The 12,761-nt window shown below is 30.7% G+C and overlaps 1 protein-coding gene and 1 long non-coding RNA gene across 2 annotated transcripts; both read right to left on the bottom strand.

Moving 5' to 3' along the window:
* Positions 1 to 272: 272 nt before the first annotated feature.
* Positions 273 to 1,572, bottom strand: LOC115992386. Its single transcript, XR_004092498.1, has 2 exons — positions 1,431 to 1,572; positions 273 to 370 (listed from the first exon to the last, which is right to left on the bottom strand). It is a non-coding gene; the product is annotated as an uncharacterized LOC115992386 (long non-coding RNA).
* A 3,604-nt stretch (positions 1,573 to 5,176) lies between these two features.
* LOC115988793 (probable inositol transporter 2) lies at positions 5,177 to 10,164 on the bottom strand. The gene is made up of 6 exons (XM_031112408.1): positions 9,993 to 10,164; positions 9,817 to 9,887; positions 7,268 to 7,603; positions 6,838 to 6,945; positions 6,137 to 6,739; positions 5,177 to 5,997 (listed from the first exon to the last, which is right to left on the bottom strand). The coding sequence occupies exons 1-6, from the start codon at positions 10,123 to 10,125 to the stop codon at positions 5,512 to 5,514; spliced, it is 1,737 nt and encodes a 578-aa protein (XP_030968268.1). The 5' UTR covers positions 10,126 to 10,164; the 3' UTR covers positions 5,177 to 5,511.
* Between the last annotated feature and the right edge of the window lie 2,597 nt (positions 10,165 to 12,761).

The following is a 12,761-nucleotide window of genomic DNA, read 5'->3' as shown; positions in this document are numbered from 1 at the left end:
TGAAATAAAACCTGTCATGATATATTCTTCAAAAAGAGGATCATAGGATTGGAAATACATTTTAAATAAAGCCTGTCATGGTTCGGTATACAAAAGATGATCATAGGATTGGAAATACATTTAAGTAAAACCTATCACAATTCTTTCTAAAAGTTACTAATTAACAATACATTCATATCAAAGTTTCTGGAAGTTTTAATGATTCAGTTGTTTCTTCAAAATACAGGATGTTTAGGCTTCATATCCACATCGGCATAGGATGACAGATTGTTCACCAACTCTAGCCATATACTCCAAGAATTCAGTCAAGCCAGTAGGGAAGTTTTCTTTTAAGTATTCAAAACCATCTATCTGCAATTCTGCATCACAGCTGGGAAAAAAGAAAAATAATCAGAGCTGGGGAAAAAATTGAGAATAAGCTGCAACCAACATTAGCTGAAAAATCCAGACAATAAAAACACTAAGTCTTGAGAAGTCAATACAAAACGAAGGGTACAACTACACAACAAAGCAATAGAAATATCAAACCTCATGGTGAACATTAAGTCATAATGCTTGCTGTCATCTATCTAGTCTGATTTTTTTTTTTTTTTTAATCAATCCTAGTTTGAAATTCTCACCAACAGATCTGGAACATCTATAAAGATTACCATTTTTAAAAAAAAAAAGTAAACTCTGTCCAAGTGGTATCAAGTATGTCATTAGCATCTGCCAATGTACTTCAAATTCTGTTATGACTTCAGCTTGTAAAAATCGTAATTTTTTTATTAGCATATCTTTTGACTGAATTGAAATTTGAGCACAATGGGATTGACCATAAGTTTATTGCTTTGAAATTAAACAAGAATTAGCAATTGGTTAATTTCTTTAATTTTTTTCCACCTCATAGGGAAAATTAGTAACATCATTTTAATCCTTATGCACTTCTATTATATACAACCCTCACTCTAATTGCTTCTTAAAAATACTACTCCAAACAAAAGTCTATAAGTTCTCTTTGAATTTTCTAAATTAGTAGTATAAATATGGACGTAATTATTTAAATTTTTTTATAAAAAATAGAGAGAAGTCCTGAATCTTATTCTCATCATTCTAGTTCTTGTTCTTTTAATGTGAAAAATCCTATTCTCCTTCATATCACTAAAGAACCACAATCAGATGGGATTGAACCTACCACTTAAGATTTAAGAATCCAATCAAAACCTACTTAAGATTTATAATTTTTTCTGAAAACATGAAGAAAAATTGACCACATTCATATTCAATCCATCTCCCTACCATTGAACCTACCACTTAAGATTTAAGAATCTAATAAGAAAAACAGAAAAACCCATACCAAATCAAGTGATTGACGTCCAAAAAAAAACCAATCCCATTGATATTTCGAAATTAAAAATAGGGGAAAACCACCAAATCATGAGAAAACAAACCTTGAGATTGTGACACTAGACTAACGGCGGATTCGGCATCTTTTTCAAGCTCTAAAAATAACTCTGGTGATCCGTTGTGGGGAGGAGGAGGAGAGTCTGCCCTTGGTTTGCCGTTTGAAGAAGAAGCTTTGAACGTGTTTGAGGAACATTTGGGGTTTTAATTGGGTTATAATGGCATGTAATAAGGTGTATTGAGTTTAAATGTTTTGGCTGATGTGTCGCTTCAGGATTGGCTGATTGGCTGGCATAAAAGACACCTTTTACGCCAGCTCCAGACCAAACTTATTCTCTATAAGGATAAGCCTCACAAAGCAGGGAGAAGAACAAAAGTATAGGATGTCCAGGGAGAGACCACAACTGCCGCATTAAATACAAGGAAGCTACTTTTCTAGCCGCATTAATGTGGAGAAGACAGGCGAACAGTGTTACATTGGTCAATGCAACTCACAGAAAGATAAGGTGGATGTCCGATGGGACAGGCACTCAAGTGAAGGTCCAGATGATTAATAAGTGTAAGGCTCTTATCAATTTAAGGAGGCTATATAAGGGAAGGAAATCCCCATGAAGAAGGGATCGGAAAATTTAGAGGGAAAAAAGAGAGAGAGAGAGATTAAAGAATTCTGTAGTCTTTAATCAGAGTAAGAGGTGTTCTCATACGTCTCCTCGGACCGGTATCCTGTGGACATAAATGAGATATTCTTATGATTCAGACTGTTGCATGGCATACAATTAACTAACGTTCACTTCGTTCAGCCCTAGTTCTGTAACCCGTTCTCTACAAATTCATTGTCTAGGGTCCTTTAGGCCAGAACCACTTACTTGCTGGGCCTGGGCCCCAAAAACCGCCCCTACAAATGTCTTCTTAACTTTTTCTTTTTTTTTTTTTTCAAAGAAGAAAATCCATCTTTATATTAATTAAGAAGTTGGTAAATCAGCATTAACAGAATTACCTTGTCTTAATGTCTTCTTACATGAATATTGTACTTATATTACAACATTAAACAAAAGAAAATTTAATATAATCATTTACTTTGGCAAAATTTGTACCATCAAATTGTAAACTTCATAGTTATTATATACCTTTTATTTTCCCTTTTAAACATATCTATTTTAACATAATTGAACATTGCAAAAAATAAAAATAAAAAACTTTAAGTATTTTCATGTATTCAAGGCCTTTTATTTGTAATGTTTTGTTCTATGAAAATAATTTTTAAATTTTGCTTTATACATTGACAACCAAACAAACTTTAGTTCTTAAATCTTTGTTTAAGAACTAAATGACATTGGATTTCAATGTTTAAGACAACCAAACAAACTTTAGTATTTCAATGTTTTTAGGACAATGTCATTTACATGATCCTGGTTCTTTTCACATCTACCTATTAAGTATAACCTCATAAAGCTCATCAACAATAAAATTAAATTAAAAAAAAAAAAAAAAACTCTGGCATAAAGCATGTGAAGAATTTAATATTATTTAATTTACCGTAAATAAGTTAGGAGAGTCATATATTTAAAATTTCTACCACTTTTTTTAAATCCCTAAAACTAAAATTTATATAGAAAATTTCTGAATATATAAGCATTAACAATTTAACATGTAGAAATGATTTATAAGCTTGTTTCAAAAGTTCATGGAATCATCTTAAGCAAATCCTTCCTCATTCTGATTTTGAAATATAAGTGCCTAACTCTCAAGGAGAATCACGCTTAATGTTCTAGTGGCATCCAAACATTAAAATACAAAGAAAGAATTGGTAAAATCTACTATAAGTAAAAGCAAATGGTTGAGAAGAATAAGATTTTCTTGCAAAATCGTAAACTAAAAATGAGTTCTGATTCAAAGTGCTTCTCCTTAGTAATTGAGTGCATTATGTAATTTTATATTGGGGATTAATGATGAATCAAAAGTCTTGTAATTTAATTGGTTGACATCTTCTGATATTTTTAAGAGATCTAAGATTTGAATATGAAATATCTCCTCTCAAACCATTAATGTGTTATATATATATATATATATATATATGAAATGAGTTCAAGTTACACCTGGTGTAACTCTACAAGAGTTAAACATTTTTTAAGTTATAGATTTCCAAAAAATCTAACGATTAAAAAAGAAACACAATTTTTTCAACTCATCATTAAATATTTACCTAATTAATAGCATCTTTATTAACTCTCTCCTAATTAATTACTTCTTGTCTCTCTTTTTCTCTCTCTTTATTTCACTGTAATTCATTTTTCCTCTATCACTTTCCTCGTCCACTTTCACAAAATGTTCAAGAAAAAACATTAACACCAGGAGCAGCAATTATAAGCATCAGATAATTACTACCATATCATCAATTTGATTGTAATTTTAATCTCTTTTATTCTTCTTGAATGAGAGAGTAAGTCTTAAGAACTACCACAAACTATGGCTTTGGAGGGGCACCAACACTCTCTGAACCAGTAATCTTCGTTAGATCTATTTGCCCATTAAAACTAATCCACTTTACAAACTGAAACTCAGGAACAACAACACAATTACAATTAATTTTCTATTACTTTTCTAATTCAAAGTTTGTTTTCAAATTTTCTCTTCCATTTTTTTCTTCTTTGGGTTTCAAGAGTTATGGGTGTCAAATATTACCTAGCGGAAAAAAGAAAAAAGAAGCTCTAGATGAAACTACATTGAGATAAAAAAAATTTTAAAAAAAAAGTAAGGTGGGGAAGACAATAGGTCCAATCTGAAAGTGGCGCAAGAGAATAGAGAGAGGAACAAAGAATTAGAAAGAAAAAGGAAAACAAAGAAAGACATTGCAGACTTGTACAAGGAAAGAAAGAGTAGTAGTGGTAGTCTGGTAGAAGAAGATGTAGGGTGAAAGAGTATTGTAAATATATGCCCAAAAAAGAATATATATATATATATATATATATATAAATAATGTTTTAAACAATAAGTACAGAAAGAGAAACAAAGCTACTATTAATTAAGTGAATAATGTGTAAATTAATTAGCATTTAATGCTATTTTTTTGACTATTAGATCTTTTGGAAATCTATGACTTAAAAAGGGTGTAACTTTTGTAGAGTTATATTGGGTGTAACTTGAACCTATCTCTATATGTATATATATATGGGTCTGGCTTGTATCCAGTGAAAGTTTTCATTGGACATGTGTCCACTCTTGGACACATGTCCAAATCTTGCCGTGTCCAGTGAAAATTTTCACTGGACACAAGCCTTGCCCTATATATTTATATATAATTTTATAATTTTATATCCTAGAATATAATAACATTATATACTAAAATTTATTAGATTGCAAATGTCTAAAAAGTTAATATGAAATACAACATGTAATTCTTGGCTTGCCCTAGTAGCAAAGAATAGGTCTATATATTTATTTCAGTTACGTAAAGATATGATCTACTTTAGGTATTCAATGCAATAGGAGCTTGTTTTGGCGCAAACGTTATCAACACAAGAATTTTAAGTGTGGGTATATAGATGCAAATCGGGACAAAATTTAGGTACAATATCTTAGATATTGTTTCTTAGGTTCTCTATTTAAGATTTAGCCATGTGATGTGACTATTTAACTAAAAAAATACATTTCCATCGTATGAGAAAAAATTTCACATGACAAAATTTTAAGAGGAGAACATGAAGAAGAACATCTAAATATTGTACTTAAGTCTTGCCCATACAATAAATAACTAATATAACATGAGGAAGTATTTTGGGTGGACAGAGGTCCATTGGTTTTGTTGGGTGTGTCATTCATAAGCAGTAGACAATAGCTAAATAGTATGCACAAGGAAACTTCTTTATTCTATATACAAGATGAAATTTCGACCCCATACAACACTTTGGCCAATGAAAAGTAAAATTATAGATATCCTTCTTCCAACACACTGCAATTTTTTTTTTTTTTTTTGGAGAGAGAAACACACTACAATTGACCAAAGTAATTTACGGTATTTCAGTGTACCATTAGAAACTATAATGACCAATTTCCCGGTTTAGCAAAAATAAAAATATTGGCCAATTACCAGGATTCCCTACTCAAAGCTCAACAAAATAGAACTTCTTTTCAGGGAATTTCGATATTCTTCTCCGAATTATCAGAGCGTTTCTTCCAAAACTTTAAGTGAATAGCTCTATTCTCCAGCATCTTCTCTATCTCCTCAATTGGTAGGCCCTTTGTTTCTGGGACACAAATCAAAACAAAGACTACGCCTATAACAGCAATGACCCCAAACATGAGGAAAGTCCAGGGAGTCCCAATAGCTTTTGTTAATGATAAGAAGGACTGGGATACAACAAGGTTTGAGCTCCAGTTTACTGTGGCAGCAATTCCACCACAAATGCCTCTATACCTTAGTGGATAGATCTCGGAGTTGACAAGCCATGGGACACTTCCCATTCCAGGAGAGAAAAATATGATGTAAAGAGCCAACCCACAAAGTGCAAGCCATCCAGTTTTGCTTGGACATCCCCTAGTGTACCAAAGCCTATCATCTCCCTGGCAGATGTCTTTCAGTGTGTCATTTGAGATCACACACTCCCCTGGCAATAACTGTAAGATGGATAACAATGCCAAAGTTAAGTGAGAATAAATAAAATGAAAAAAGTGAACCATAAAGAGGTAGTAGCACTGTTATTTAGAATTTGAGAAAATACTTTCTAGAGGGATACACAATGAAATTTACATCTACCTTATCAGTGGCTGAGGCACAGAACCCACATGTTGGAGATGAAGCTGCCAAACAATCCATACAATGCCAACTATTAGCATTTGCAGCCGAACTATAATCTGGGCAGGTGTAATCTTGGAGATTAGAGGTTATAGTCGGTGTCACTTCTGGTGAATGTGTTGTGGTATGGTAAAAGATTCCACATAGAACCGCAAGTGCAATTACCACACCAGACAAACTGACAATAGCAAGTTTCCTTCTCCCAGTCCGGTCAATCAAGTAGATGCTCACGATGGAGCCCGCAGCATTGAGGCCAGAAGTGACGAGTGAGAGGAGGAGTGCAGTTTGATTAGATGCAATTCCAGCCAACTGAATTATGGTGGGGCTATAGTACATGACTGTGTTTATGCCCACAAACTGCTGGAAGATCTGAAGACCAACTCCTGCAATTAGTCCTCTTCTTACTGTTTTGGTTCTCCATAGTTCTTTATAGGTTATCTTTCCAGCAGATCCTGTTTCCTTAATCTCTGCTTCTACAGAGTCATGTAGATCTTGCATCTCTGTTTCCAACTGATGGGCTGGGTATATTTTCGCCAGTAAAGCTTTTGCCTCTTCTACTCTACCCTGTTAATTCAAAAGACGTGCTTAACAATCTTTGATTCGAACAAAGCATATATTCGATTATATAAGACTATGAAACAACTAGTTTATGAGAGAGGAACCTTGCGGTATAGCCAACGGGGTGACTCTGGAAGATACATCATCAGGACAAACTGCACCACAGCAGGAACTGCTGCAACTCCAAGCATCCAGCGCCATGTTCCTGGAGCCTATACAGAAAAACACGCAAGTTAACATCTTTTTCAGCTGCCTAGAGTACAAGCATTACAATATATGAAAATGAAAAACTGATTGTAGAGTGCAAAATAACTGTTGAAATAGCAAAATTATACTGTTTTGTTAACACAATTACAATAACAAAGGAAAAGTTCAGTATAATTAGTAGCCCAAATTTTTATGCGTCTCCAAATAGAACAACTACCACTAGTGTTTTGAAAAATGCTATATTGAACTCAATGCAAGTTGGTGAAATGTGAATGAGTATCCAAGCACTCCTAAACTTTAAAATTACAACTACATTTGCTTGCTTACCTCGGTAAAGGCCAAGTTGATAAGGTAGGAAAGGAACTGGCCCCCGGTTATAAGAAATGAATTGGTACTAACGAGGGCACCGCGTATTTTGGCTGGGGAAGTTTCAGAAATGTACAAAGGGGATGTCATTGATGCCATTCCAACGCCAAATCCAACAAAAATACGTCCAACAATTAGAAGAGGTGGGCCATTGGCAGCAGCCATGATCACAGCTCCAATAAAGAACGAAACGTCTCCTATGAGAAGTGCAGGTTTCCTTCCATAGCGATCATTCAACCATCCACCAATAGCAGCTCCAACAATTGCACCTGCAAGTGCCATGCTCACTATAGTTTCCTATACACATGTATTGTCACCAAACACAGTTAATAACTTAAAATACATTTTAGTTTCACAAATTAGTAATAATATGGATTTTTAATTTTGAACCTGTTAAGTACACACAAATAAATAAATAACTAATCGATAACTCATACAATGATGCAATGCTGCACCAGAAAACTTAACAAAATATGATTTTTTTTTCTTCCCTTTTTAACAATTTTTTTTGTCAAAATATGAAATTCAATAATTAAGGTAATTAATTAATATTAGCGTAGTTCTTTTAAAAAAAAAATTTATATAGAACTAGTATAGTTATTTATTATGATTACATTTGTATATGGAACTATATATTCTAATGTTTAAATAAGATATGATTTGATAAAATTTTAAAGGAGGGTTTAAATATGGAATATAATTTATATCTAATTAAAAAAATATAATAAAATAATGACGTGTAAAATATTGAAACCTCAAAAACTTACATGGCATATTATTATGATGTTAGCAAAAAGTTTTTTTTTTTTAGAAACAAAGTTCGTGTTCTGTTTTATATATATTTTTAGATAACTATATATTAGTATATTACTACAAATCCCCTAACCCGCCACCCCCAATATATATACACACCATGATTTGAGATTAAATTTCTTGGTTCGAATCAATAAAGATTATATAAAAGAAAAAAGCAACTTTGAATTTTTTTAAACATTTTAATAGGAATTATTAGATGGGAATAGTTAATGGAAGGGTATTGGTTAAGGAAATATTTTTAGAAAATTTTTATAAGAAAAAAAAAGTAATTAATATTTTTGATAACTTTTTATATTTCTCCTAAAAGTTGTATCAGAATTTTCTTAAAATAATTCATTAACAAATGTTTTAGAAACATTCATTAACCAAACCCTTATCACATCATTGAATCTTGTGAATTCACTTCTGTCCCTTGTTTAATAAGGTTGGAGATGCCACAGAGTCCAAAATCATTGTGAGTAAATTTAAGGTTTTTAGAATTCAGAAAAAAAATTTAAATTGAAATTAGTCAAATTTTAACAGAATACTGCAGATTAATTAGTAAATATTGGTTATTAAAAAAATGTATTATTGTGTAAAAATTGAATGACTAATTTTATAGATTCATGGATAGAAATTAAGCCGAATGGACCTTCACAATTGTGAAGGGCCTGTGAAAGCCCATAAAAAATAAAGCTGAGCTGACCCAAATATTCTAGGTCCAATTTCTTCTTGTTTTATTAGAAAAGCAAGAGTCTTGTTTGATTAAGTGAAGTCAAGACTAAAAGTGTCATGCTCAATAATGTTTTGACACTTGTCAACATACTGACCACATAACAAACGACGCTTGTCAAACTAACACTAGTTTATTCTTTTTTTAGATATATACAATAAAATTTTCTATTTTAATTTGTGGCGATCCGTTGATCGGTTTTAGGGTAGGTGGAATTTAATCCTTAAATCTCTTATATTGTTACCTAGATCTTTTTTTTTTTTTTTTTTTTTTTTTTTTTTTTTTTTTTTTTTATCTATGGATTCTTATCCATAATAAAGAACAAAAAATAAAAAAATAAAAAAAAAGTAATTGAACGAAAAAGACTTATCTAAAAAAGAAGGAAAAAAGATTTGCTTGGGACTTTTTTTTTTTTTTTTTTTTGAGAATCATTTGCTTGGGACTTGAATAGAGACTTCTCCAATTTTAATGTTACCCAAAAAAAACACAGACTTCTCCAATTTTTTTATATATTTAATAATGACTAAATTTTGGTCACACGCCTCGAACACGACAAGTAAGGAAAAAAGCATTAGTCCAAACAACATTTCAAACATCCATGAAAATTATTATATTGGGTGTTTTTTATATTTTAAAAAAAAAGATTTCTTAATTTTTTTTTATCCACTTTTTTTAGTTTTTTTTCACGAATTCAGGTTTACATATGTGCCAAATTAAGAATGGAAAAGTTAGAAAAAAACGTAAGTTCTACATCAATAATAATAATAATGAACTTGTTAAGGGTAATTTAGCCATTGTAAAGGTAAATAAATAAATAAATATTTATTATATGTATATATATTAGGAAAAACAAATAGGAACATTTATTTATCATATATGAGAGGCTTTTAGAAACTGAATAAAATTAACAAGGAGAAGATGAAGACATATTCAAAGACATGCATAGATTATGTGATATATATTTGGTAGTAGATAAAATCACCTGCAGGTAGGTCTTTCGATCCACCTCGTCGAAATCATCTCTAATGTAAAGAAGAGCTCCTGATATCACTCCTACACACCAAAAAAAAAAAAAAAAATCATGTTTAGAATATACACAAACACATACATAGATACCCAAAAAGAGAGAGAGAAAGAGAGAATTATATTTATATATACCAGTGTCATAGCCGAAGAGAAGGCCACCAATCCCAGCAGAGAGAGCTAAGCGAAGAATATAAGGGTTTTTCCATGTTAGAGCAAAGCATTCTTTAAAAGCTGATGTATCGGCCGTAGCTATCCCTCCTTCCATTTTCCCTTCTTCCTCTTCTTCTTCCTTGTGATGACTGTCTTTTTAAGAAAGACGCAGTATTCTTTTTCTCATAGAAAAGAAAAAGAACCAGAAAGATATAAGGAAAAAAAAACAGAGTTAAACTAGAAGAGAGAGAGACACTGTGTGTATGAAAAGAGGTGAGGCTCGTGTCTTTAAATATAACATGAGAGCTGGATTGAGGTACGTGCGTATTTTGTTTTGTGTTGTGCCATGTGTGAGAGGGAGAGAGAGAGAGATTGATTCGGAAAATGAAAAGGGTTTAGAAGGCAAAAGAATTGGATGACGATGATTTTCAAATATTGGAGACGATAATATTCAAAATTGGATAAGAAAGAACCAAATAATACTTGGCACTAATCCAAACCAAATTTTTTAAAAAAAAATTACTAATATTAGCAAAAATTAAAAATTAAAAATTACTACTAATATTAGCAAAAACAAAGAAAATTGATGATGATGATTTTCAAATATTGGATAAGATTATATTCAGAATTGGATAAGGGCTATTAAAAGAACCAATTAATACTTGACACTAATCCAAACCAATTTTTTTTTTAAAAAAATTACTAATATTAGCAAAAACAGAAAATTTAAAGATTACTACTAATATTAGCAAAAACAGAAAAGAAAGAAATTTATTACATTATTTATATAAAGTAATAAAAAAGAAAAAAGAAGAAAAAACAGAAAAGATTGTTTGGCAAAAGTCAAGACTACCAACTATGGAGTATGTTTTAGACTTGTAGAAGCACATGGTTACGCACGGGAGGTGATGATAGCGATTCTATATAAATGAGGTTTAGTTTATTTTTAGTATTTTTTAACTGAATTTTTTTTATTTTAACAAGAAATTGTTACATCACTCACTAATTAAATAAAATGTAGAGATTAAAACATACTACCACTTATCATTATGTATTTAAAATAAAAGAAAATATTCAATTAAAAAAGTATTAGATCTAAGTCAAACCCATATAAATAGCATTAGCCAATCACTCCCCAATTATCTAGCGCATGTGAGGACTTTACAAGTACAGATTTCTCTATCCTTGATGATGTCATAAAGTTCCAAGTTTTTATTTTATGTGGATTTTGCTAATGTGTGTCTTAAGGGCACACATTAAGCTATCTAATTTTGGAAACATTTTTTCAGGAATTGAAAAAACTGTCAATACTTTTTCAATTTTCAAGAAAATGTTTCTAAAAATGGATAGCTTAATATGTGGGGCACACATTAACTGGACCCATTTTATTTTATGGAATTCAATCATTCATTCATTCATGGAATCTTCTAAGCCATTCCTAAAAGATTATAAACAAAAATAAAATTAAAATTAATTCTTTTTTGAGACAGCGTGTATTAGTATTTTTAGCGAAAATGTTTTTTAGAAAGTGAGCTATTTTTAAAAAAAATATATTTTTAATAAAATTATCTTATTTTTCTATGTTTAATAGCAATTTTAAATAAGTTGATAAATAATTTCTAATTTCACTTATTTAGTTTGTTGAGAGATAGATTTGTTTTACAAAAAAATTTAATGGAAAACAATCTCTTAAAATAAGCCATATTTTTTGTTTCTGTTGATTAAAAATAGTTTTCCTTTAATTTATTTTTTCTGATGCTACCAAACACAAAAAAAACACGGAAAACTATCTTTATATCAAAACAAAGTTTGGCTTATCTCTAGTGTTTTTTTAATTGGAATTAGTTAAAAAAGTACTAGAGATAAGCCAAATTCATAAAAAAACGGAGCTATAACATATAGTACATTTTCCCTAACCTTCTAATAAATAAAAAGAAAAGAGAAAAAAGAAAGTATATTATTCATAAAATAGCATATATATATATATATATATATATATAAGACTATATACATTAAGACAAAATAGTAATCCTTCTCAAAAATAAAAAAAGACAGAACAGTAATAACATGTGAGAGAAACCAAAAAATAAAAAAAATTAGGGGTGGGAGAAGAAAAGAAAAGATAGAAAACATAATTTCATGTGCTGAATTAGGTCACTAGACCAATCACTTGACTAACAATTATTTTTCTTTTTCTTTTTCTTTTTTCATACCAAATTTTGACAGTTTAAAATACTATATATTTTTGCTAAGAGCCTTGTCATTTCATTGGTTGAGGCATTTTTTATATTTATGGAGAAAACATTCTCAAAGTTTCGTATCCTCGTTTTCCTATTATAACTATCAAACTATATATGTCTTTGAGTGTAATATGTGTGACATTCCTTGATTAATTAAAGTGTGCTATTTTCCATGACTGTTTGGGCATAAGTTTTTAGATATTTAGTGTAGTCCATAGGGAGTATTGTATGTGATTTAGGTATGAGAATGAGATTCACATAGAGAAAATCTAAATCATAAGTTCCTTGTAAACTCATTACCCCTAATTTGTGGTCGGTGATGAAATAAAGCAATTTATCTGCAAAGACCGTAACATGTCAATTATGATGATCTATCTTGATCATGCAAGTGGAGACTTTTTATTGATATATTAGTATGTCTTAAGTGTTTGAGACATACTAAAATGGACCACTATGAGATTTTTGCGTTCTACCAACTATTGTTACTTGAACCAATAATCTCACAATAATT

This window comes from Quercus lobata, chromosome 5 (assembly GCF_001633185.2).
Source record: "Quercus lobata isolate SW786 chromosome 5, ValleyOak3.0 Primary Assembly, whole genome shotgun sequence".
NCBI lineage: Eukaryota > Viridiplantae > Streptophyta > Magnoliopsida > Fagales > Fagaceae > Quercus > Quercus lobata.
This window is presented reverse-complemented; position numbering and strand designations above follow the sequence as displayed.